We start from the raw sequence: 27309 nt of genomic DNA on the forward strand, positions 1-27309 counted from the left end.
TAGCCTAATATATACAGAGTGGCACAACTATTTTAGGTACACCTGTACACCTGCTCATTAATGCAAATATCTAAGCAGCCAATCTTGTGGCAGCAACTCAATGCATAAAAGCATGTAGATATGGTCAAAAGTTCAATTGTTCAGACCAAACATCAGAATGGGGAAAAATTGTGATCTAAGAGATTCGGAGCAAGAAGGTTGCAGGTCAACGGCTAAGGATTTCTGGAGCAAAGGCAGTTTTACTACTTGGGGTTAAAAGAGAGGCAAGACTGCGCAGGTGCGTGATGTCAGCCAGTAGAGCGGGAAAAATTTTAAAAGGCAAGGAATCTTCAGCGGTGTTTGATTCAGATCAAGAAAGCTGCGGGTGAACGGCTAAGGATTTCTGGAGTGAAGGCAGTTCTACTACTCGGGGTAAAAGAGGCAAGACTATGCAGGTGCGTGACATCAGCCAGTAGAGCAGGAAAAGTTTTAAAAGAAGACCGCCATATCCAGCGGGCAGCAGAGTGATAGGGCTTTGGCTCAATGGGCTTAGGTGGTAACAAGGCGAGGTAGGTCTACCTGTGCTAATTGCAGAAAGGAAGTAGTTTGGGTGTGACGCCGGTTTTCTGTGCTCAGTGTCAGATGTGGGAGGTCCTGGAGTCTCCCAGCCTCCCGGACAGCCCTATCTGAACTGAAGGGACTGGGGAAGAGGCGGTTGACTCACAAATAGAGAAAGCTTGGGGACAGTGTGTGAGGGAGGATAGGGAGGTGGTAGAGAAGGGACGCGCTCAGAGGGACGGTTTGAGATGAGTCTATTTTAACACAAGGAGTATAGCAAACAAAGCGGATGAGCTTAGAGCGTGGATCAGTACTTGGAGATATGATGTGGTTGCCATTACAAAGACTTGGATGGCTCAAGGACAGGAATGGTTACTTCAAGTGCCGGGTTTTAGATGTTTTAGATGTTTCAGAAAGGACAGAGAGGCAAAAGAGGTGGGGACATGGCACTGTTGATCGGAGATAGTGTCACGGCTGCTGAAAAGGTGGACATTATGGAGGGATTGTCTATGGAGTCTCTGTGGGTGGAGGTTAGGAACAGGAAGGGGTCAATAACTTTATAGTGTTTTTTATAGGCCGCCCAATAGTAACAGGGATATTGAGGAGCAGATAGGGAAACAGATCCTAGAAAGGTGTAATAATAACTGAATTGTCATGATGGGAGATTTTAATTTCCCAAATATCGATTGGCATCTCTCTAGAGCAAGGGGTTTAGATGGGGTGGAGTTTGTTAGCTGTGTTCTTGAAGGTTCCTTGACACAGTATGTAGATAAGCCTACAAGAGGAGAGGCTGTACTTGATTTGGTATTGGGAGATGAACCTGGTCAACTATCAGATCTCTCAGTGGGAGAGCATTTTGGAGATAGTGATCATAATTCTAACTCCTTTTCAAAAGCATTGGAGAGAGATAGGAACAGACAAGTTAGAAAAGCGTTTAATTTGAGTAAGAGGAATTATGAGGCTATCAGGCAGGAATTTAAAAGCTGAAATTGGGAACAGATGTTCTCAGGGAAAGGTTTGGAAGAAATGTGGCCAATGTTCAGGGAATATTTGTGTGGAGTTCTGCATAGGTACATTCCAATGAGACAAGGAAGTTATGGTAGGGTACAGGAACCGTGGTGTACAAAGGCTGTAATAAATCTAGTCAAGAAGAAAAGAAAAACTTACAAAAGGTTCAGAGAGTTGGGTAATGTTAGGGATCTAGAAGATTATAAGGCTAACAGGAAAGAGCATAAAAAGGAAATTAGGAGATCCAGAAGGGGCAATGAGAAGGCCTTGGTGGGCAGGATTAAGGAAAACCCCAAGGCATTCTACAAGTAAGTGAAGAGCTAGGGGATAAGATGTGAAAGAATAGGACCTATCAAGTATGACAGTCGGAAAGTGTGTATGGAACCAGAGGAAATAGCAGGGGTACTTAATGAATACTTTACTTCAGTATTCACTATGGAAAAGGATCTTGGTAATTGTAGTGATGACTTGGAGCAGACTGAAAAGCTTGAGCATGTAGATATTAAGAAAGAGTGTGTGCTGGAGCTTTTGGAAAGCATCAAGTTGGATAAGTCACCGGGACTGGATGAGATGTAACCCCGGCTACTGTGGGAGGCGAGGAAATGGATTTCTGAGCCTCTGGTGATGATCTTTGAATCATCATTGGGGACGGGAGAGGTTCCAGAGGATTGGAGGGTTGCAGATGTTGTTCTTTTATTCAGGAAAGGGAATAGAGATAGCCCAGGAAATTATAGACCTGTGAGTCTTACTTCAGTGGTTGGTAAGTTGATGGAGAAGATCCTGAGAGGCAGGATTTATGAACATTTGGAGAGATATAATATGATTAGGAATATTCAACATGGCATTGTCAAGGGCAGGTCGTGCCTTATGAGCCTGATTGAATTTTTTGAGGATGTGTCTAAACACATTGATGAAGGAAGAGCAGTAGATGGATATCAGCAAGGCATTTGATAAGGTACCCCATGCATGGCCTACTGAGAAAGTAAGGAGGCATGAGGTCCAAGGGGACATTGCTTTGTGGATCCAGAACTGGCTTGCCCGCAGAAGGCAAAGAGTGGTTGTAGAAAGGTCATATTCTGCATGGAGGTCGGTCACCAGTGGGGTGCCTTAGGAATTTGTTCTGGGCCCCTTACTCTGTGATTTTTATAAATGACCTGGATGAAGAAGTGGAGGGATGGGTTAGCAAGTTTGCTGATGACACAAAGATTGGAGGTGTTGTGGATAGTGTGGAGGGCTGTCAGAGGCTACAGTGGGACATTGATAGGATGCAAAACTGGGCTGACAAGTGGCAGATGGAGTTCAACCCAGATCAGTGTGAGGTGGTTCGTTTTGGTAGGTCAAATATGATGGCAGAGTATACTATTAATGGTAAGACTCTTGGCAGTGTGGAGGATCAGAGGAATCTTGGGGTCCGAGTCCATAGGACACTCAAAGCAGCTGCGCAGGTTGACGCTGTGGTTAAGAAGGCATATGGTGTATTGGCCTTCATTAATCGTGGAATTGAATTTAGGAGCTGAGAGGTAATGTTATAGCTATATAGGACCGTGGTCAGACCCCACTTGGAGTACTGTGCTCAGTTCTGGTAGCCTCACTACAGAAAGGATGTGGAAGCCATAGAAAGGGTGCAGAGGAGATTTACAAGGATGTTGCCTGGATTAGGGAGCATGCTTTATGAAAACAGGTTGAGTGAACTTGGCCTTTTCTCCTTGGAGCGACGAAGGAGGAGAGGTGACCTAATAGAGGTGTATAAGACGATAAGAGGTATTGATCATGTGGATAGACAGAGGCTTTTTCCCAGGACTGAAATGGTTTGCACAAGAGGACACAGGTTTAAGATGCTGGGGAGTAGGTACAGAGGAGATGTCGGGGTAAGTTTTTTACTCAGAGTGGTGAGTGTGTGGAATGGGCTGCCGTCAACGGTGGTGGAGGCAGATACGATAGGGACTTTTAAGGGACTTTTGAATAGGTACATGGAGCTTAGAAAAATAGAGGGCTATGGGAAGTTTAGTAATTTCTAACATTGAGACATATTTGGCACAGCTTTGTGGGCTGAAGGACCTGCATTGTGCTGTAGGTTTTCTATGTTTCGAAGTGTCTTTGACCGTGGAATGAATGCGGATGCCAGACAGAATGGTTTGACTATTCCAGAAACTGCTGATCTCCTGGGATTTTCACACTCAACAGTCTCTAGAGTTCAGTGAGAATGGTGTGTAAAACAAAGAAAGCACATCCAGTACGTGGCTTTTCTGTGAGTGTAAATGCCTTGTTAATGAGAGAGGTCAGAGGAGAATAGAATAAGAATCACGTTTAATATAACCGATGCATGTTGTGAAAATTGTTATCTTTGTGGCAACAGTACCATACAAGACATAACAATAGAGAAAAAAGTGAACCACAGTAAATATATGTAATAGTTAAATTTAATAAGTAGTGCAAAAACAGAAAAGAAGTAGTGAGGTAGTGTTTATGGGTTCAATGTCCATTCAAATGTCCGATAGCAGAGGGGAAGAAGCTGTTCCTAAATCATTGTGTGTGCCTTCAGGCTTCAGTACTTCCTTCTTGATGGTAACAATGAGAAGAGGGCATGTCCTGGGTGTCCTTAATGATGGCTGCTACTTTTGAGGCATCTCTCCATGAATATGCCCTGGATACTATGGAGGCTAGTACCCATGATGGAGCTGACTATGTTCACAGCTCTCTGCAGCTTATTTTTATCCTGTGCAATAGTCAGAAGGCCCAGTACCAAACAGTGATGCAGCAAGTTAGAATTACATTGAGTTGACTTCATTTCTTACATCCTTCACATACGTGAGGAGTAAAAATCTTTACATTTCGTCTCTGTTTAAATGTGCAATGTGCAATTTATTGTAATTTGTAATAAATAGTATGTACAACAGGACAGTCAATATAACATAGAGATACAATCATATCAGTGTGAATTAATCAGTCTGATGGCCTGGTGGAAGAAGCTGTCCTGGAGCCTGTTGGTCCTGGCTTTTATGCTGCAGTACCATTTCCCAGATGGTAGCAGTTGGAGCAGTTTGTGGTTGGGGCGACTCAGGTCCCCAATGATCTTTCAGGCCCTTTTCATTCAGCTGTCACCGTAAATGTCCTGAATAGTGGGAAGTTCACATCTGCATATGCTCTCCACGGTACATCTGTAGAAATTTCCGAGTATCTTTGGTGACATACAAAATCTCCTCAATCTCCTAATGAAATGTTGTCACTATTGTGCCTTTTTTGTAGCTGCATCGATATGTTGGGTCCAGGTTAGATCCTCACAGATACTGATACTGACAGACACTGACACTCAGAAACCTGAAATTGCTCGCTTTCCACTTCTGATCCCCTTATGAGGACTGTTGTGTGTTCTCTCATCTTACCCTTTCTGAATTCCACAATCAGTTCTTAGCTCTTACCGATGTTGAGTACAAATTTTTTGCTGCAACACTGCTTAAATAGCTAATGTATTCATGCTCCTGTATGCCTTCTCATCACCATCTGACAGTAACTCAAATAACCATCCATTACAACAGTAGTGCGCAGAAGAACATCTCTGAATGCTAGACTTGTCGAACCTTGAAGTGGATGGGTTACAGCGGCAGAAGACAATGAACATTCTCAGTGGCTCCTTCATTAGATACAGGAGGTACCTAATAATATGTCCACTGGGTGTTTGTCAGTGAAAGGAAGATTCAGTTTGGATCTGGTCATGAGAAAGGACCAGCACAGGTAAAGGAAGTCTAGGAAAATCCAAGGATTAGTCACATACATTTAATACAACTTAATTCCACTCTCCTTTTGTGGGTTCTCAGGTAGCTAATGGGGCCGATCTAGGAACCACAGGTAGGATGTGGTTAAAAGAGGGGCACAAGTTGGTGAGGAGGTCCAATCTTTCTCCTACCTTTGCAGAGTCTCTGTGCACTCCTCGTTCCTGATCTCAATGTCACAGCCACGGATCCTGCTGCAGAATCTGGGTGCCTTTTCAGGTGGCCAGCTGAAAGGGGTCAGTAATCACACTCATGAGAATGCACATTCCAGCCTATTATCGTTTCTTGGTGGTTGTATTTAACTCCTTTTCCTTTCATTTCAGTCCTCTTGAGTCTTGGCTGAAGCACGGTGACAGCAACACTCTCTGCTTACCTTAATCCATCGTCCAGGAAAGAAGGTTACAATTTAGATTGATACTGTAAAGAAATAGTATTAATTTAGTTCTAAGTTACTGCCTCCAAGCCACAGTGGCGGTGTTAGATTTTAGTTTGAGAATTTTAGTTAATGGCCCTGTTGGCCTAGTGCTTATTATTTTCCTTTTGTTCTGTACCATTATTGTAACTCAGAGAACTGTTCATTCCGCTTCTGTGTCTCGCCTCTGCACTTGGGCCATCGCCGAACAATGTGTTTGTTGCTCAAGGTTCTTTAAAAAATCCCAAGTTCTGCTAACTTGGGATGGCAGCTTCTTTCCTTGACTAGGAGCTTGATGCCAGGCAGGTGAACCAAGTAAGCTGTGGCCTTGACATTGGGAAGAGACAACTAGGGGAAAGGAAAGAGGCTTGCATTAGGTACATACGGTGCATGATCAGAGAAAACACTAAGAAATTCGAAGCGAACAAAAATAATGAGAAAAACAAAAAGAAACCCTGAAATCATCAAGGAACTTAAAGTACTGTTGGATTTTATGGATACATCAATAAGAAAAATCAGTATTAGAATATTGCAAAGCACTGTTAATCTGGCATGTTTGGGAATAATGAGGCTGTTGAGAATATTGAGGGATAGGGGAAACTTGGTATGCAAGTCCAAGCATCCCTGAAGGTGGCAGCACAAGCTGATAAGGTGTCTGCTGGATGCTTGCCTTCACTGGATGCATCATTGGATATAATAAAACAAGAAGGATATGGTACAGCTTTAGAAAACATCGGTCAGGCCACAACTGGAGAGCTGTGTGCAGTTCTGGCCTCCACACTATAGGAAGGATTTGAATCCATTGGCTAGTGTTCAGGGAACATTCAACAGAATGTTAGCTGGGATCAAACGCTTGAATTATAAGGAGAAACTGGATAGGCTAGAGTTGTTTCTCTTGGAATGGACATAACTGAAGAGATGCCTGACTGATACAAAAAAAGAACTCTAAGGGTCGTAGGTAAATAGTAGGAATCTTCACCCCGCAGCAAGTTTGATGCACCATCAATAACTCACTCTGAGACGTAAGAAGCGAGATATCGGCTTTTATTGACTGGAAGAATGAACAACACTACATCCTGGAGAATGAGGCCGGGCTCAGGCCTCAATCGCCTTTATACAGGGGTCTGTGGGAGGAGCCACAGGAGCAGTCAGCAGGGGTCTGTGGGAGGAGCCACAGGAGCCGTCAGCAGGGGGTCTGTGGGAGGAGCCACAGGAGCAGTCAGTGGGGGTCTGTGGGAGGAGCCACAGGAGCAGTCAGTGGGGGTCTGTGGGAGGAGCCACAGGAGCAGTCAGCAGGGGTATGTGGGAGGAGTCACAGGAGCAGTCAGCAGGGGTATGTGGGAGGAGCCACAGGAGCAGTCAGCAGGGGTCAGTGGGAGGAGCCACAGGAGCAGTCAGCAGGGGGTCTGTGGGAGGAGCCACAGGAGCAGTCAGCAGGGGGGCTGTGGGAGGAGCCACAGGAGCAGTCAGCAGGGGGTCTGTGGGAGGAGCCACAGGAGCCGTCAGCAGGGGTCTGTGGGAGGAGCCACAGGAGCCGTCAGCGGGGGTCTGTGGGAGGAGCCACAGGAGCCGTCAGCGGGGGTCTGTGGGAGGAGCCACAGGAGCCGTCAGCGGGGGTCTGTGGGAGGAGCCACAGGAGCAGTCAGCAGGGGTCTGTGGGAGGAGCCACAGGAGCAGTCCAGACATGTATATGTAGTTCACCACAAAGTTCAAGGTAAGAAGTGGGAGATGTAGAGAGGATCTGAGGAAGCATTTATAATTTAGTAAGTATCTTAGAGTACTTGAATTGCTAAGGCGTAAATGACCAAGGACCAGGTGGTAAAAATTGGGTTTAGAATGCATGGGTACTCAACAGGTTGGCCAAGGCTGTATTTCTGTGCTGAAGAACTGCAACTCTGTGTAAACTCTTTAGAGAAAGATGAAGTGACAGGGGATAGGTGGATTGCTAAAATAATACCTAAATTTAAGAAGGAGGATAGAACACATCCTGGGAATTACAGAGTAGTCAGCCAAGTACTGATGGCAGGAGAAAATAATAGAATCCCTACAAAATAAAAGAATAGAAGTACACCTAGAAGTGAAACATATAATAATGAATTGTCAGCAGAGTTTTCAAAAGTGCACATCTTGTTTGACAGGAAAACAGAGTGGGAGGAAAGGGTAACCATTCATTGTCAAAAAGAAGTTCTATATGACTCAGGACTGGATTACTGTTGTTCAGTGTTTACATCAATGATTAAGACTCGAATAAACACAACTTCTAAATTTGCAAATTAGACTAAACTGGAGGAGCAGGAAGGCAGATAGTCAATACCCAAGACAATTGAACAATTTACAAGAGGTTATTTTGGGGCAAAAAAAAAAGTAGAACTTGAAGTTTGACGCATAAATGGAATTTCACTTTTTGGTAGGAAGCAGAGGAAAGTTTTTCATTACTTGGAAATGCAAGACCAGTTATGCTTGAGGGCAAAGCACAAAGATATCTACGAGAGTAGATATCAGACCACTGGAAAGTTATGCTGGAAAGGTAGTGATGGGGGACAAGGAAATGGCAGATGGACTGAGTAACTATTTTGCATCAGTGTTGATTGTGGTAGACTCTAGCAGTATGCCGGTAGTTTGAGAGTGTTGGTGGTAGAGGGGTGTGAATTGGCCATTATTTGGGAGAACGTTCTTGGGGAAACTGAAAGGTCAGAAGGTAGATAAGTCCCTGGACAAGATGGTGTGCAGTCCAGGGTTCTGAAAGAGGAGGCTGAAGAGATTGTGGAGGATTAATAATGATCCTTCAATAATCACTAGATTCCAGCATGATTCCAGAGCACTGGAAAACTGTAAATGTCTCTCCATTCTTCAAAAAGGGAGAGAGGCAAAAATAAGGAAATTATGGGCAAGTTATGCTGACTTCAGTGGATGGGAAGATGTTGGAGTTGACTGTTAAGGATGAGGTTTTGGGTTACTTGGAGGCACGTGATAAAATAGTCTGAGGTCAGCATAGTTTTCTTCAGGGAATATCTGCTTGACAAGTCTGTTGGAATTGGATCGCGGCACGACTGCTCAGGCACACAGACGTCCGTGAGTTAGACCAGAGGGAAGAATTTAAAAGGAGTGTATTTTTTTCTTCAACGGTTGGATCCCTGGCACAACTGTGCAGGCGTGTGGACGTCAGCTAGTTAGATAGGCGGGAAGAATTTAAAAATAAGACTGCTTTATAGAGCGGGCCCAAAAGTGGAGGGAGTCAGAGCAGGAGGGCTTCGGCGATAACAGGTTGAGGCGAGTTAAGTTACTTGTGAAGAATAGGAATAAGATGTATGTCTGCGAGGCGAGTGTTCTGTACTGGGTGTCGGGAGTGGGATGTCCGGGAGACTCCCAGCTTCCAGGATGGCCACATCTGCGCCAGGTGTGTCGAGCTGCAGCTCCTTAGGAACTGTGTTAGGGAACTGGAGATACAGCTCGATGAACTTCGTCTGGTCAGGGAGAGTAAGGAGGTGATAGAGAGGAGCTATAGGCAAGTAGTCACACCGGAACAGTCAGGAGAGGGAAGGGCAAGAGTCAGGTACTAGAGAGTATCCCTGTGACTTTCCCTTTAACAATAAGTACTCCTGTTTGAGTACTGTTGGGGTAATGACCTGCCTGGGGGAAGCAACAGTGGCCGTGCCTCTGGGCACAGAGTCTGGCCTTGTGGCTCAGAAGGGTAGGGAAAGGAAGAGGATGGCAGCAGTGATAGGGGACTCTATAGTTAGGGGGTCAGACAGGCAATTCTGTGGATGCAGGAAAGAAACATGGATGGTAGTTTGCCTCCCAGGTGCCAGGGTCCAGGATGTTGCTGATCGCGTCCACGATATCCTGAAGTGGGAAGGTGAACAGCGGAGGTCGTGGTACATATTGGTGCCAATGAAATAGGTAGGAAAAGGGAGGAGGTCCTGAAAAAAGGCAACAGGGAAATAGGAAGAAAGTTGAGAAGCAGGACCTCAAAGGTAGTAATCTCGGGATTACTGCCTGTGCCACACGACAGTGAGTATAAGAATAGAGTGAGGTGGAGGATAAATGTGTGGCTGAGGGATTGGAGTAGGGGGAAGGGTTTCAGATTTCTGGATCATTGGGACTTCTTTTAGGGCAGGTGTGACCTGTAGGAAAAGAATGGGTTGCACTTGACTTTGAGGGGGACCAATACCCTGTCAGGGAGGTTTGCTAAGGATATTGGGAAGAATTCAAACTAGATTTGCTGGGGGGTGGGAACTGAACTGAACAGATGGAGGAAGGGGCATTTGACTCACAAATTGAGAAAGCTTGTAGACAGTGTGAGAGGGAGGATAGGCAGGTGATAGAGAAGGGATGCGCTCAGACTGATGGTTTGAGATGTGTCTATTTTAATGCGAGGAGTATCACGAACAAAGCAGATGAGCTTAGAGTGCGGATCAGTACATGGAGCAATGATGTTGTAGCCATTACAGAGACTTGGATGGCTCGGGGGCAGGAATGGTTACTATTCCAGGCTTTAAATGTTTCAAAAAGGACAGGGAGGCAGGCAAAAGAGGTGGGGGCATGGCATTATTGATCAGAGATAGTGTCACAGCCGCAGAAAAGAAGGAAGACACTGAGTCTCTGTGAGTGGCAGTTAGAAACAGGAAGGGGTCAATAGCTCTACTGGGTGTTTTTTATAGACCCTTCAATAGGAACAGGGACATTGAGGAGCAGATAGGGAGACAGATTCTGAAAAAGTGTAATAACAACAGGGTTGGCATGGTGGGAGATTTTAATTTCCCCAATATTGATTGCCATCTCCTGAGAACAAGGGCTTTAGATGGGGTGGAGTTTGTTAGGTGTGTTCCGGAAGGTTTCCTGACACAATATGTAGATAAGCCTACAAGAGGAGAGGCCGTACTTGATCTGATATTGGGAAATGAACCTGGTCAGGTGTCAGATCTCTCAGCGGCAGAGCATTTTGGAGATAGTGATCATAATTCTATCTCTTTTACTGTAGCATTGGAGAGGGATAGGAACAGACAAGTTAGGAAAGCGGTTAATTTGAGTAAAGGGAAAATATGAAGCTATCAGGCAGGAACTTGGAAGCAAAATTGGAAACGGATGTTTTCAGGGAAATGTACAGTAGAAATGTAGCAAATGTTCAGGGGATATTTGCATGGAATTCTGCATTGGTCCATTCCAATGAGACAGAGAAAAGGATGGTAAGGTAGAGGAACCATGGTGTACAAAGGTTGTTAAAAATCTAGTCAAGAAAAGAAAAGCTTATGAAAGGTTCAAAAAACTAGGTATAGAGATCTTGAAGATTATAAGACTAGTAGGAAAGAGCTTAAGAATGAAACTAGGAGAGCCAGAAGGGGCCACTAGAAGGCCTTGGCTAACAGGATTTAGGAAAACCCCAAGGCATTCAACAAGTATATGAAGAGCAAAAGGATAAGACGTGAGAGAATAGGACCAATCAAGTGTGACAGTGGAAAAGTGTGTATGGAACAGAAGGAGTGGAGGTACTTAATGAATATTTTGCTTCAGTATTCACTACAGAAAAGGACTTTGGCGATTGTAGGGATGACTTACAGCAGACTGAAAAGCTTGAGCATATAGACATTAAGAAAGAGGATGTGCTGGAGCTTTTGGAAAGCATCAAGTTGGATTAGTCACCAGGGCCGGCTGAGATATATGCTAGGCTACAGTGGGAGGCGAAGGAGGAGATTGCTGAGCTTCTGGCAATGATCTTTGCATCATCAATGGGGACAGGAGAGGTTCCGGAGGACTGGAGGATTGCGAATGTTGTTCTCTTATTCAAAAAAGGGAGTAGAGATAGCCCAGGAAATTACAGACCATTGACCTTACTTTAGTGGTTGGTAAGTTGGTGGAGAAGATCCTGAGAGGCAGGAATTATGAACATTTGGAGAGGCATAGTATGATTAGAAATGGTCAGCATGGCTTTGCCAAAGGCAGGTCGTGCCTGACAAGCCTGATTGAATTTTTTGAGGATGTGACTAAACACATTGTAGTAGGTAAAGCAGTAGATGAAGTGTATATAGATTTCAGCAAGGCATTTGATAAGCTATCCCATGCAAGGCTTATTGAGAAAGTAAGGAGGCATGGGATCCAAGGGGATATTGCTTTGTGGATCCAGAACTGGCTTGCCCACAGAAGGCAAAGAGTGGTTGTAGATGGGTCATATTCAGCATGAAGGTCGGTGACCAGTGGTGTGCCTCAGGGATCTGTTCTGGGACCCCTGCTCTTCATTATTTTTATAAATGACCTGGATAAGGAAGTGGAGAGATGGGTTAGTAAATTTGATGATGACACAAAGGTTGGTGTTGCTATGGATAGTGTGGAGGGCTGTCAGAGGTCACAGTGGGACATTGATAGGATGCAAAACTGGGCTGAGATGTGGCAGATGGAGTTCAACCCAGATAAGTGTGAGGTGGTTCATTTTGGTAGGTCAAATATGATGGCAGAATATAGTATTAATTGTAAGACTCTTGGCAGTGTGGAGGATCAGAGGGATCTTAGGGTCTGAGTCCACATTATACCCAAAGTTGCTGCGCATACAGTGCTTAATGTTCTATAGGTCAGTTGTGGAGAGCACCCTCTTCTTTGTGGTGGCGTGTTGGGGAGGAAGCATTAAGAAGAGGGACGCCTCACGTCTTAATAAGCTGGTAAGGAAGGCGGGCTCTGTCGTGGGCAAAGTACTGGAGAGTTTAACATCGGTAGCTGAGCGAAGGGCGCTGAGTAGGCTACGGTCAATTATGGATAACTCTGAACATCCTCTACATAGCACCATCCAGAGACAGAGAAGCAGTTTCAGCGACAGGTTACTATCGATGCAATGCTCCTCAGACAGGATGAAGAGGTCAATACTCCCCAATGCCATTAGGCTTTACAATTCTACCGCCAGGACTTAAGAACTTTTTAAAAGCTATTATTAATGCTTTTTGAGATAGTGATTTAGATGCATATCATATTTTTTACTGAGTTAAGTATTGTATGTAATTAGTTTTGCTACAACAAGTGTATGGGACATTGGAAAAAAGTTGAATTTCCCCATGGGGATGAATAAAGTATCTATCTATCTATCTATCTATCTAACTAAGTGCTTAAGAAAGTATACAGTGCATTGGCCTTCATCAACCATGGGATCGAGTTCAAGAGCCGAGGGGTAATGTTGCAGCTTTATGGGACCCTGGTCAGACCCCACTGGAGTACTCCGTTCAGTTCTGGTCACCTCACTACAGGAAGGATGTGGGAACTATAGGAAGGGTGCAGAGGAGATTTACAAGGATGTTTCCTGGATTGGGGAGCATGCCCTATGAGAATAGGTTGAGTGAACTTAGCCTTTTCTCCTTGGAGCAATGGAGGATGAGCGGTGATCTCATAAATATAAGATGATGAGAGGCATTGATTGTGTGGATAGCCAGAGGCTTTTTCCCAGGGCGGCAATGGCTAACACAAGAGGGCACAGTTCTAATATGCTTGGAAGTAGGTAAAGGGGAGATGCCAGAGCTGGAATGGTGAAAGGCCTTGATAGAGTGGATGTGGAGAGGATGTTTCCTATGGTGGGGAAGTCTAAGATCAGAGGACACCGCCTGAGAATAGAGGGACATTCTTTCTTAGAAAAATAGTGGGGTATGCGTTAGGGAAATTCTAAGCAGTTTCTGGAGTAGGTTTCATGGTCAGTATAACATTGTGAGCCAAGGGGCCTGTAATGTACTGTAGATTTCTACGTTCTGGAATGGAGATGAGGAATTTCTTTAGCAAGAGGGTGGTAAATCTGTAGAATCCATTGCCATATGTGGTTGTGGAGGCCAAGTCATTAAGGCAAAGGTTCATAGATTCTTGATTAGTCAGGGCAAGCAGGAGATTGGGGCTGAAAGGGCAATAGATCGGCCATGATGAATTGGCAGACCAGACTGAATGGGTTAAATGGCCCAATTGTGCTCCTATGCCTTGTGGTCATTCACTCGGAGAGGGAACCAATAATTCAAGGGTCTACATCTTATGTGAGAGAGTATTTCTGTGAACTGTGGTAACTTTTTGCCCCTTGTTTATTTAAATCTCTCCCTGTGCCTTAAAATGTTTAAAGAATCTGCTTACTCTGCCCTTTGAGGACAACAGCTCTAAAGATTTACTGGGAAGAATAGGCTGTGCAACTGCTTCCAGTGAAATAAAATCAAAATAAGAAGCATTTAGACCAGGAGTTCCCAACATGAGTTTAATGGACCCCTCAGTCAATGTAAGGAAAAAAGGTTGGGAAAATGTGATTTAGACAGACATGTGAACAGGCAGGGAACTGAGGGATAAAGATCACAGGCAGACAAATATGTTGCTTACATTGACATCATGGTAAGCACAGACATTGTGGTCTAACTTGGAATAATTTACTTATTATTATTTAAGGTTTTATATTGCTATATTTCTACACTATTCTTGGTTGGTGCGACTGTAATGAAACCCAATTTCCCTCAGGATCAATAAAGTATGTCTGTCTGTTTAAAGTGCCTGTTCCTATACTGTACTATTCTATGTTTCTTAATATATCCATTAAAAAAGACATAGGAGTAGAATTAGACCATTAACCCATCTAGTTGTCCGAATTTCGTCTTGATGAAGGGTCTCAGCTTGAAACATCAACTGTTGACTCATTTCCATAAACGCTGCCTGACCTGCTGAGTCACTCCAGCGTGTTGCATTTGTTGTTCTGATTGGAATAGTTTCTCACAGACCCAAGACCAGCACGTTAGGCTGAATGAGTTTCTTCCGTACTCTGTGATATATAATGGAAATTCCAGTGGGAAAGTTATACATTAATACTATGCAAAATAACCTTGACAGGCATGGCAAACCTATGGCATGCGTGCCCAAGATGGCACGCATAAAAATATTGTTGGCACACAGCATGCAGTGCCACCCCTCCAATCTTAGAACCTTACCCATAATAAAAGGATACATTATAATTATCATCACTGGCCAATAAAGCAGCAAATGATTTTTTTAAACAATCAGAGCAGTGAGATGTTTTCACAGGAAATGTATCACACTGGTTTGGGGCCAGATGGATGGTTGCAAAAACATCTGACATTGGATGATACGTTTTGAAATCCTCGCAGACCTGGTGTACACATCGGCATTTTGATTGTTAGCTGTTAGAATAAAGTACTATTTAGAAATGGTGCTTTTTTTTCAATAGTTTTTTTAAGATTAAGATTAATAATTTTTAATGTTTACTAAAACAATGAATATATGTAAATCAGCAGAACTCATCCTTTTTGAATAAAATGTCTGTAATTATTGTCACAGACACATTATTCAATGATGATCTCTGTTCAAAATTACTTCAGCACTCGAGAAATGTTTAGAAAATTATCATCATATAGGCATACACTCTCCAAAAGATTCGCCACCCCTCTGACCAAGGACACTTTGGGCGAAATTATTCTCCAATCCTTCGCAGAATGTGTTAACACATACTTTTGAAATCAATTATATTAATTTGTTACTCCAGGCACAAAAATAGCATAAAGATGATTTTTATATTAGCTTCCTGTGTGAGATTACTGCCAGAGCCAATGAAAGAAACTACAACCATTGATTCAGAATGGAAAGCCTAAAATCTGCCCCCTTGCATACTCACAGGACATCCTGAATGCTTCGTGGCTAATAAACTATCTTCAAAGCGCAGCTGCTGTCATCAAGCAGGCAAGAGTGGATCTAGTTTACGCACTACAGCCTTACACTACAAGTAATAAAGGTACAGTTAATCCCTTCTGATGGAGAAGGTACCAGAGAGCTCCTTGTCCCACTCCAGCTGGTGCCACGGATGTTTAATCCCAATACGAAGGCTGAATTGGGATTGGAAGAATAGAATAAATAAAAAAAACTGTGCAATCCACCAGGCGGTTTCCTTAAAAGCCAAACAAACTATCGATGCTGGAAACAAAGCAGAACGTGTTCATCGGGTCAAGGCACATCTGCGGAGAGCAAAACTGTTTCTGTCGGGTGAAAGACCATTAACTTCATTCAAAGTAACAGAGCAGAAAGCATACACTAAGAACAGATGTTTGATATTCAGGGTAACAGGATAAAATACAGTTTCACATATTCCCTTGGAAAGAATGCGGGATTGCATTTAAACAACTTTCTTATCAAAAAAAGAGGGCTTCCAGTTTGTTTGGAACCAATAGTGAATAATGGTCCATCTGTTTGCAATTAATTATCTGATTTATTGAACTCTGACATAAATAGATGGAAACAGTGGGTAATTTAAATATGCTTCACAAAACTAAAAATAAACAGTATGCATACACATTAAAACAGCCATAAAAAGCTTTCCAGTTAATATCAGTGCAGCAATGCACCAAAAAATAGACTGCTTCAAATAGTTGCATCACTTGTTCAAGTCTAATAAAAGCCTACATTCCACCACCAATTTATCAGCTGAAGAACAGAAGCTGTTATCAATCTTTTAAAAGTTATTTTTTATTCAAGTGCAAGTCACATGTTTATTCATTCCATTGTGAAATGATTGTCAAAGGACCACACCCATGGGACAAGACCTCGCTTCGAGACCGAGGTGAATCATCATAGCTGGTTACTCAAGTTTTGCAGACTGCACTAGTTAGCGGCCTTAGGGTGCTGATTGTGAACATAGATTTGGAACATTATGGCTATAATTAGTGAAAGAATAAAGAAAGAATCCTTGAGTGTGTTAGCCTTCTGTCTTTTTGAGTGTTTTGCTTTGGTTAATGCTCAGATCTAACGCCATTGCCGTTACCTGACCTTTAAAGGTAAAGCAATCCAGTTAAAACAATGTTTATTTAAGCAGCGCCTCCAGCAGCTCAGGCAAAGAGCTCCAGGTGCCAGCCAATGCGTCAAAGTCAGACCCTGTCAGGGCTTTGAACACTGGGGAAGGATCACATTTTTTTTTAAGTTGCAATGTCACCTCCTGCAGAAGGTTACTGATCTCTGCTTGTCATCAAAATAAACCCTAATACTGTTTGGAAACTTTACCAAGAGGTAAGAAATTGAGGAGTGATCACTATTGTGAAACAACTCAGGGAATATCAGGACTGAAAGTGAACTGTTTCAATCTGAGAATGAAAGTCCATGCATTTTCCAATTTATTATATTTTAATATTAATATTAAAATAGGTCATATTATTCCAGGACAATATACAATTAAGAGTAGCTTGTTTAAATATAGGTATGTTTAGAGAATATTTATCAGGAAAATGCATAAACTATTAAATAAAAACAAACCACCCAGAAAGGCCTGCCTTTTGCATGACTGGAAATTAATATTTTCTGGGATAAATTGCGAATGTGTTTTTCCCCAGATTGAATCAAGCCACATCAGAAACTGGACCAGGTGTTCCCCTTCTCCTGTCACTTTTGCCCAAGTGAGTTGCTTTCTGGATCAAACATGCATGTAATCACATCCTTCTAGGGTCAATGCTCATTTAAAGCCATATAGGCATAAATTGCTCCGAAGCGTGTTTGTCCTCAGGCAGTCATAGCCGAATAATGCTTTCAGACCACATTTTACCCTGGGAATTAAAGAGCCCCGCCCTGAAGAAATCTTGGTCCATGGTCCACTATCATTTCCTGTGTCTCTCCAGCCCTTTAACACTTCCACCTATCATCTCCCAGCTTCTTACTTCATTTCCTCTCTCCCACCCTGTAACTTCCCTCACCTGCTCTCATCTACCACTTGCCAGCTTGTCTCCTTCTGCTCCTATCACCTTCTATCCCATTTTCCAGTCCTAATGAAGGATTTCTATAGATGCTGCCTGACCTGCTGAGTTCCTCCAGCACGCTGTGTGTTGCTGTTGGGTTAATGTTGGGGATGCACTATTTACCTATGTTATTTACCTGTCAACTTGTCCTTCATGCCCTTTCTTTTCCAAGCAAACCAACTCCACACACACACACACCTCTGGACTTGCTAGCTTCAGTCTCCAACCTTTGGGCCCAGTATCAGCCCCAGGACTCACCAACCATGGGACTTTGATTCCTAGACTCCGACCCCAGAACTCCACCAGTCATCCCTCCCCCAACTCCTAATTCCCATCCTTTCCATTGCCATTACTAACAATGGCTGACAGTGTTAACATTTGATAACCACCCCACCCCTCCTTCCTTGGCTTGACCATAGGACCAACTTGATATCGTGTAATTGTGCAGTATGCGGAAGTAAGAAATTTCCCAGTCAATGGTAAACACCAAACCCTCAAACCAGGGCACTATTGTGTTTCTATGCAGAGCACCCATAACCAAGGCAAACATCTGGATCTCATTGATTAATACACCAATGGGGGCTGAGGAAACTCCTGGGAGTTCTCCTCCCCTCCTACTTCCCATGTATTCATGCTCCTCAGTGGGTGACGACATCTCCTGCCGCAATGTACCAGCTACATTGCATTGCCCCTTTCCCTGACAAAGAAAAGAGCAGAGGGATCGCAGAACGTGGAGCTGAATGACCTAGAAGGACAAATAAATGGCTTGCTAACAGTGGCATCACAGGGATACTGGGTGAAGGCATTAGGCATGCTGGCCTTATCAGGGAGGGTCTTGAGTATAGGAGTTGAGAGATTACATTGCAGTTGTATATGACACTGGTGAGACTACATCTGGAGTATTGCATAAACTTTTAGTCACCCTATTGCCGAAGGCCAATCATTGAACAGGAAAGAGTGCAAATAAGATTGAGAAAATGTTGCCAGGGCTTGAGGGCCTGAGTGATATGAAGAGGTTAGACAGGTTATATAAAGGGGTGACCTTACAGAGATGTATAAAACTGTGAGGGGGTATAGATGGGCTATATATGTTCACCTTTTACTCCCCCCAAGGAAGAGGAACTAAAAAACTAGAGGGCATAGGTTTAAGGTTAGAGGATCGGTTTAAGGTGAGATGGGAAAGATTTAAAAGGGACCCAAGGGGCACCTTCTTCATGAAAAGGGCGGTGCATATGTGGAATGAGTTCGCAGAGGAAATTGCTGAGGGAAGTCTGATAACATTTCAGAAATATTTGGGTAAGTACGTGACTAGAAGGTGTTTGGAGTGATAGGGCCAAGCACAGGCATATGGGACTATCTTGGTGGGCATCGTAGTCCGGACTGAAAGGCCCATTCCCACCTGCATTGCTCTGTGACTGAGCGCCTGGAATTCCTAGAGTTGAAATAATTTTCAAAGATTATGTGACACTGTAAAAACTGTTTGGCATAAGTGAAAGTGATGGGCTTCTGCAGCAGAAATACAATATAGAGAGGTCTGAGATAAGGGTTGTTATCTTCACTAACGGAAACAAATCACTCGGCCCCAAGAAATTAAAAGAACTCTCACACAATGTAAACAGCCCTATAGAGCTCAGCTTAGTAAAGAGCTGTCGATGGATAGTACAGCCAACCTGGAGGGAAATCAGAGAAGAAGTATGATAGGAGACTAGATTGAGCAAGTCCTAAGGTTGAATGGAAGAGATCAAAAAGATAGGAGTGGTAAGAAAGCAGGGGTCGATCGGCTGAAGCAGTGTGTGGACTGAGAGCTCCCGTGGCTCAGGATGGGGAGAGGATAGATCTAACAAGTTTTGATTTGTGCAAGGTATCTTTTCATTCTGCTTTTCACCTTGTTAGGGGCCTAACTTAAAGCAGCAGAAAGAGGGCACTGTGTGTGGCCAGTTCATGCCCTATACTAACCTGTGATAAAACAGGAAGACAGCGATGTTTTGCAGGAAAAGTGTTTGCATGTTGATGTACATTACTTGCAGTTATATATGAAATTAGCACCAATAAGATGTACTGTGACAAATAAACTATTCTTGGGATTCCAGCTGCGTACAGGTGTCAGCTATAGCCAACGTTTCGATGACAGGCTCCACCTTCTCTGATGAAGATGGTGGAGTTTGTCATCGAAACATTGATTATAATTAATATCTATACCCAGCAGGAAGCCCAAGAATAGTTTATTCATCATACAATCAGGAAAAGCATTTGATCCTTTTTGTATTCAGCTGCTGACTGCTGCAACATTCATGGACTTGAATAGAAACATAGAAAACCTACAGCACAAAACAGGCCCTTTGCCCCGCGATGGTGTGCCGAACATGTACTTATTTTAGAAATTACCTAGGGTTGAATACTTGGGACTATATAATTTTTGTGTGACTGTATTCACTGCTGTCTTAGATGTGCTATGTGTGTGTTTTGCTGTGTACAACTGTTAGTACTGCGTTTTGCACTTTGGCCCCAGAGTAACACTGTACTGTTTGACTATATTCATAGGCATTCATGTATAGTTCGATGACAATTAAACTTGAACTTGAAATTACTTTATTAAAATTGATGAAATTGAAGGTTAATAAAACATTAACCATACCTATAAAGGCATAGAAGGAATGATTAATGGGTTTAGTTTAGATCAGGGGTTTCTGACCCACAAGTCCACAGAGGGGACTGTTAATGGTAGGGGTTCATGGCATCAAAAACCTTGGGAACCCTTGGTTTAGATGGGTACTTGATGGCAAGGATGAAGACAGTGGGCTCTTTCTGTGCTGTACGATTCTATAATTCAATGGTCAGGCTGTGATTCCTATTGGGCACCAGCTGGTTAAGTACTTCCTATGGTGGGTTTAAATGGTGGATTGTACATTAAAGTCAAGAGGGTAAGGATGTAGATGACTGCACTGCAGCTTTGGGACCAAGGTGCAAACAAAGGATGCAACAGCTCAAAAAACATTAGGCATCATACCCCAAAGATCAGAAGGAATAAGAGAAATTTTGAGGAACAATAACCATTGTAACACCAATGCATTGGCACTGGAGAAGTTACATCATTAAAAACTTCAACAAAGCAATTAATCAAATGAAAAGACAAACAATATTCCCCCTTGACATTTTTACTAATGTTGATCATTTTACATAAAACCATTGGGAACCTTCTGATAATGGGTTTAACTAAATGCCGACTATGTACCAAACAAATGTGCGCTGGATTATAAGACATTCAAAAGGCACTAAAGTCTTCCATGTCACATTGTGTCTCAAGGCATTGTTAGACATTGCTCTGAACAGTTTGGATTCGACTGATCAGATTGTTTTGTTCATCCTCTCTGTACTGCTCCTCAAGCTTTAGCTTATCAATGTCCCCGTATCCAAGTACATTTGAGGCAAAGTAAGGGTTTGAGCTCTTCCTGAGCTTATCGAAGAAACTAAAGTCAACCAAGTATTTCCCACCAGGAGAGAGCGACATAAGAGGCATAAATTCATACCCCCAGAGTATCTCCTCTGGCACGTAAGAGGTTCTGATCTGGCAGGCAGCACCTGTTGACTCCACCGTGGCATTCAAAATGACCACCAACTCAAAGTCAGTGTTCCTCAGATTAGCCGAGGTGTACCTGTTCAGAGGGCTTTTCTCATCAATTACATGATAAAAAGTCAAAGGAAAGATGAGGAATGGACTGACTGAGCCAGTGTCCACTTGAAAATCCACATGCTCCTGTCTGAGTTTGATGGTCTCTCCTTCCTCTGTGATGTGGTTGTGCAAGAATTTCCCAGAAAGCTGGCACTGGAGCAGGAGACTCTTCCTCATGTTTGCCACACGAAGCATGAGACAGAGTTTGTTGTCCCTAATGGCAATGGCAGCATGATAGCTAAACCTGATGGTCTCCGAGCGTTTTTTTGGCCTTGCGATCTTAGCCAGAAAAGTGCCCGTGACGAAGATCTCTGCCAATGTGGTGATGACCAGTTGAGTGATTAGCAGGATAATAGCAAAGGGGCACTCCTCTGTAATACATCGGAAACCATAGCCTATGGTTGTCTGGGACTCGAGGGAAAATAGGAACGCTCCTGTTAAGGTCTCAATGTTCACAACACATGGCGTGTGGTTAGCTGGTGGGTGAAGTAACTCTAAATCTCCATGAACAAATGCAATGGCGTACCAGAGAATCCCAAAAAGAAACCAGGTCATCACAAACGTTGCCGTGAAGAGAGTTAGTTTGTAGCGCCATTTCATGTCAATGACAGTGGTCCAGAGATCCTGTAGGTAGAGATAAGCCCAGCCGTCCACTTGGTCAATCTTCACATTGTTATGACCGTTTTTTGACACAACACGACGTCTTATGCCTGGGGCGATCATGCTAATGTTATCAGAGTGGTCCATCTTGTACAGTAATGATCTAGCAGGCAAATAGGCAACAAAAAGGTTTGTTAAATACCAATGTTGCAACAAATATTGAACAGATATGCAAACAGTAACATATTGAAATATATAGTATATATAAAAAAAGCTCTACAACTGAATATACTTATTTTTCACATGGCTCTATTTACATTTATTCATGACATTTTTTTTTTAAAAACACCTTACCTGAAACATCATCCCCCAATGGTTTGGCTAAATGGATAAAGTAGAAGCGTCAATGTACTGTAGTCCAAAATTAATGGCATGTCTTATTCCCTGCAAACATATTCATATACTCTCTCTTCCTCCTCTTTGTTAATCCAGTGGTCCCCCATTGCCAAGTTCTAAATTCTGGTCCATGTTATTGCATTATTAGGTCAATTTATCAGTCTCCAACTTTAATCTAACAATATCCCTCATTATAATTCTAAATAAGAGTTTCTGCAATGCTGGAAATCCAGAGTAATATACACAAAGTTCTGGAGGAACTCAGCAGGTCAGGCAGCATCTATGAAAAAGAATAATGAGTCAATATTTTGGGCTGATGCCCTTCATCAGGACTTATGAAGGGTTTTGTCCTGAAATGTCAGCATTTTATTCCTTACCATCGTTGCAGCCTGACCTGCTGAGTTCTTCAAGCATTTTGTGTCTGTTACTATCTCTAATTTCCTGGTTGAGCTATCCTCATTTTGTGCCAAAGAATGAACAATTGTTGCTGTTCATCTCTGAACTTCTTATATGTTTGCTAACCAATCCCATAAGTAACATTCTCCAATCTGATACTTGCCTTATACCATCATTGTTTAGATTTATCAGGATCCTTGTCTCAGAGTTAAATATATCGCTCTCCACCTAAATGAAGATTTGTACCATGTTATGGTTGCTCCTTCCCAAGAGCCTTACATTGTGAGATGGCCAATAAATTATTTCCCATTACACAATGCCGAGTTGAGAATGGCCTGCTCTCTAGTTAGTTCGACAAGCATGCTCAAGCATACCATCCCACATACACTCCAGGAACTCCTCCTCTACAGTATTGTTACTGTTATAGCTAGCCCAATCAATGCATACAGTACCAAGTCATCTGTGATTACAGTTACACCTTTATTATTTCCTGTTTAATGTCTTCCCAACTTTACCACGATTGATGGTGCATCTGTTTTGAGATTTCCTCTGTATTTTCTGCCTCTTGATACCTCTTAGCTCTACTCTTACACGCTCCAGATCACCTAAACCTCAGCCAGCCGTGCTAACCCACCTGTTACTTTTTTTCTAGTTGTTCCTAAACATAGGAAATCCTTAGATGTTCAATTCCTATTCTTTGTCTCTTTGCAGTCATTTTTTGCTCTTTTTAAAAAAAAACACACACCATACCCATTATTTGCATGATTAATTAATCCACTTAATTTGTCAACCAACAATAGTGGAACTGTTTAATTGGTTATGCTTTCATTATTCACAGGTACAACTTATCTGCCATGTTTCTCTAACATACAACTATTAATCTTTGGCTGCGAGGCAATCTAATTTATTCAAAGGTCATGCTAAGGAGATGCAAATTGTTCCTTTCTAAATGCCGGAAGTATTTTGTACTCTTCCATACTCTTGTGAACTCTTTCAGATGAACAAACAGTTAAATGATATTTTGTGATGTTAGTGAGGGAGGAATATTAAGATGATCACTGTGGAAATATTAAGTTCCTACAATAGAGGGATTTTTGGGTAATTTTATACTTCTGCAGAAAGGATAGTATGGCGGGGGGTGGGTAGGGAAACAGTAGCAGAACTTAAAAATCAAGCATTTGTTTCTCCTTAGACCTTTTAGGAAGGTCAATTTCAGCAGTGTTTATGTGAGGATCCAACTGTTAAATCACCTAAAATATAGCAAATATACTATTTCAGTCTCCTTATAGTATCCAGCTGAAGGACCACGCCCCTGACAACATGACACATCAATATCGCACAGGAACACCTGGTCTGTTTTAATGGACAGGGAAGTACTGATCAGTTGATTAAGTAGGTGATTTTGAAAGAATCTGCAGAGCGGTTGTTGCTTCATCAGCATTTTTCAAAATCCTAACATTTTTCTGCAAAGTAATTGTAAAAGAGTCCATTGAAGTCTCATCAGATAACTACACAAAGCTAAATTCCCAGAATTCATAGAAAAGTCCAAGGCTTAGACAAACCTTCAGGTTTCTAACCCAGGGACAAAGGCCTTATCAATTGAGCTAAAGTTGACTTGTCCCAGGGGAAACTATGCTAACTACATCCCAGTTCCTTTGTTGCTAAAATGGACAAAACTGCCTAAACTGCCTGTTTACTGCCTAATAACATGCCACTATTTCTCTAACTAACATCTAGGGCAGTTCTCTTTGAACCACAATATTTATCCTACCTCCAATCCCAATCTATCTTCTTTCATATTCCATTACATTTATTCTATATATATATATATATATATATATATATATATATATATGCACAAGGGTGGAATATTCAATTTGTGTTGTGACCGGAGTGGCACATGAGAAGAGGTGGTGAGCAGAGCAAGTAGAACACTTCAGATATGGGCCTCCTTGCTCTTGGAACTTCATGGATCAAGGATGGACTTTATTCACCATATGCATGTACATGTATTAGGAATTTGTTGTTGTGTGTCAGTCAGGGTGTGACAATTCGCAAAATAAAATCAACAATTATAAAAATTATATTAAAAATAAAATTAGAGATTAATGCAAGGATAGGGAATAATTGTGCATTACTGCATGTGTTAATCAAGAATTACTGTAATTTACTACCAAGATCTCAGTACAGTTTCTCAATGTTTTTCTTGTGCTCCGAGCAAGAAAACTTTGGCACACTGGTTGAGGAATTTAACCACTTAGAAAAATGTGCTATTTGGAACTTCATGGAATACTAATTATTGATCACCATAAGGAGCTCACTGTTTTACTGAGAGTTTAGAGTGTTAAGATGCCAGGAGTGAGTATCACCAACAGCTTGGCCTGGTCCAACCACCTAGACACCATGGGCAAGAAAGTACAGTTTGTACATAGTTGCCTCGACCTCTTCAGGAGAGTAGAGAAAACCAACATGCCCAGGTTGGCCCTCACCAGAAAGCATTCTATCACTTTCATAAAGGATTGGTATGGTAACTGCTCTGCCCAAGACCATAAGAAACTGCTGAGAGTTGTGGACACAGCTCAGCACATCACAGAAACTATTCTCCCCTCCTCTATCTACACTTTTTCCTGTCTCAGTAATGCAATCAACTTCATCAAAGACCACAAACATTTTCTCTGCTCCCCCCTCCTGTTAGGTGAATAATACAAAAGCATATACCACCAGGCTCATGGACAGCTTCTATCCCACTGCTATTATACATTGAACAGTCCATTGTATGATAAGATGGAGTCTTGACCTCACAATCTACCCTGTCATGACATTGTACCCTGATACCTACCTGCACTGCACCTTGTCTGGAACTGTAGCACTATGTTCTGTATTATAGATTTACAAACCTGCCTGTCCAGGCAGACCCATTGTCTCTGCTTGCTCCTGCCTCACTGAACTCATTTCTGCCTATCTGGACTCTGTTTTATCTCCCGCTGTTCAATCCCTTCCCACCTATGTCCGTGATACTTCCCATGCTTTACATCTCTTCAAAGATTTCAAGTGCCCTGGCCCCTACCACCTCATTTTCACCATGGACGTCCAGTCCCTATATACCTCTATCCCCCACCAGGAAGGTCTCCAAGCTCTCAGTTTCTTCCTGGATTCCAGACCCAGCCAGTCACCTTCTACCACCACTCTTCTCCGCCTCGCGGAATTAGTCCTCACCCTTAACAATTTCTCCTTTGGCTCCTCCCACTTCCTCCAAACTAAAGGTGTAGCCACGGGCACCCACATGGGTTCTAGCTATGCCTGCCTTTTTGTCGGCCATGTGGAGCAATCTATGTTCCAAGCCTACACCGGTATCTGTCCTCCTCTTTTCTTATGTTATATCGACGACTGCATCGGCGCTGCTTCCTGCACACATGCTGAGCTCATTGACTTCATTAACTTCACCTTCAACTTTCACCCCGCCCTCAAATTCACCTGGTCTATTTCCGACACCTCCCTCCCCTTTCTCGATCTTTCTGTTTCTATCTCTGGAGACAGCCTATCCATCAACGTCTACTACAAACCTACAGACTCCCACAGCTACCTAGACTATTCCTCCTCCCACCCTGTCTCCTGCAAAAATGCAATCCCTTTCTCTCAATTCCTCCGCCTCCGCCGCATCTGCTCTCAGGATGAGGCCTTTCATTCTAGGACAAAGGAGATGTCTTCCTTTTTTAAAGAAAGTGGCTTCCCTTCGTACATTATCAACTCTGCCCTCCATCGTGTCTCCCGTATTTCACGCACCTCTGCCCTCACCCCATCCCCCTACCAGCCCACCAGGGATAGAGTCCCCCTGGTCCTCACCTATCACCCTACCAGCCTACAGATCCAACGTATAATCCTCCGTAACTTCCGCCACCTCCTATGGGATCCCACCACCATACACATCTTCCCTTCCCCTCCACTCTCGGCTTTCCGCAGGGATCGCTCCCTACGTGACTCTCTTGTCCATTCATTCCCCCCATCCCTCCCCATCGACCTCCCTCCAGGCACTCATCCCTGCAAATGGAAGAAGTGCTACACCTGCCCCCACATTTCTTCCCTCACCACCATCCTAGGCCCCAGACAGTCCTTTCAGGTGAGGCACCACTTCACCTGTGAGTCAACTGGGGTGATATACTGTATCCAGTGCTCCCAATGTGGCCATTTATACATTGGGGAGACCCGCCACAGACTGGGAGACCGTTTCGTCGAACACCGGCGCTCAGTCCTCCAGCAGTGGCGGGATCTCCCTGTGGCCACACACTTCAATTCCACAGACCACTCCCACTCCGACATGTCTGTCCATGGTCTCCTCTACCGTCAAGATGAGGCCACACGCAGGTCGATGGAGGAATACCTTATCTCCTGCCTAGGTAGCCTCCTACCTGCCGGCATGAACCTCCAACTCACAGACCTCCGTTGATACCCCTGCTCCCCCTTACCCCATCCCTATCTATAATTTTAGTCTGGTTCTCTTTCTCTCTCTTTTCCCCCCTCACTATAATCTCCCCCCAGCCCTACCTTTCTTTCCCTTTTATTTCTCATAATTCTCCACCTTCCCCCTAGCCCATTTCCCTTCAGCCTATCACTTCCTAGCTCTCTACTTTATCCCTCCCCCCACTTCTTATCCCCCCTTGACCATCCCATGTTACCTCACTCTTGATGAAGGGTTTCGGCCCGAAACGTCATCACTACCTCCTCCCATAGATGCTGTCTGGCCTGCTGAGTTCTGCCAGCATTTTGTGTTTTTATTGTTCTGCATTATTTATTGCTTTT

The 27309-nt window shown here is 43.2% G+C and overlaps 1 protein-coding gene across 7 annotated transcripts in view; it reads right to left on the reverse strand.

The window, feature by feature from the left end:
• Positions 1 to 15917: 15917 nt before the first annotated feature.
• Positions 15918 to 27309, reverse strand: part of kcnj15 (potassium inwardly rectifying channel subfamily J member 15) — a 58261-nt gene continuing 46869 nt past the window's right edge. For all 7 annotated transcript variants that reach the window (XM_073044982.1, XM_073044981.1, XM_073044983.1 and 4 more), the window contains one exon: positions 15918 to 21883. In XM_073044982.1, the coding sequence (XP_072901083.1) occupies positions 20761 to 21867 (1107 nt within the window). In that variant the 5' untranslated portion in view covers positions 21868 to 21883 and the 3' untranslated portion in view covers positions 15918 to 20760. The remainder of the gene's footprint in view (positions 21884 to 27309) is intronic.

The sequence above is a fragment of the Hemitrygon akajei genome, chromosome 5, assembly GCF_048418815.1.
Source record: "Hemitrygon akajei chromosome 5, sHemAka1.3, whole genome shotgun sequence".
Lineage (NCBI taxonomy): Eukaryota > Metazoa > Chordata > Chondrichthyes > Myliobatiformes > Dasyatidae > Hemitrygon > Hemitrygon akajei.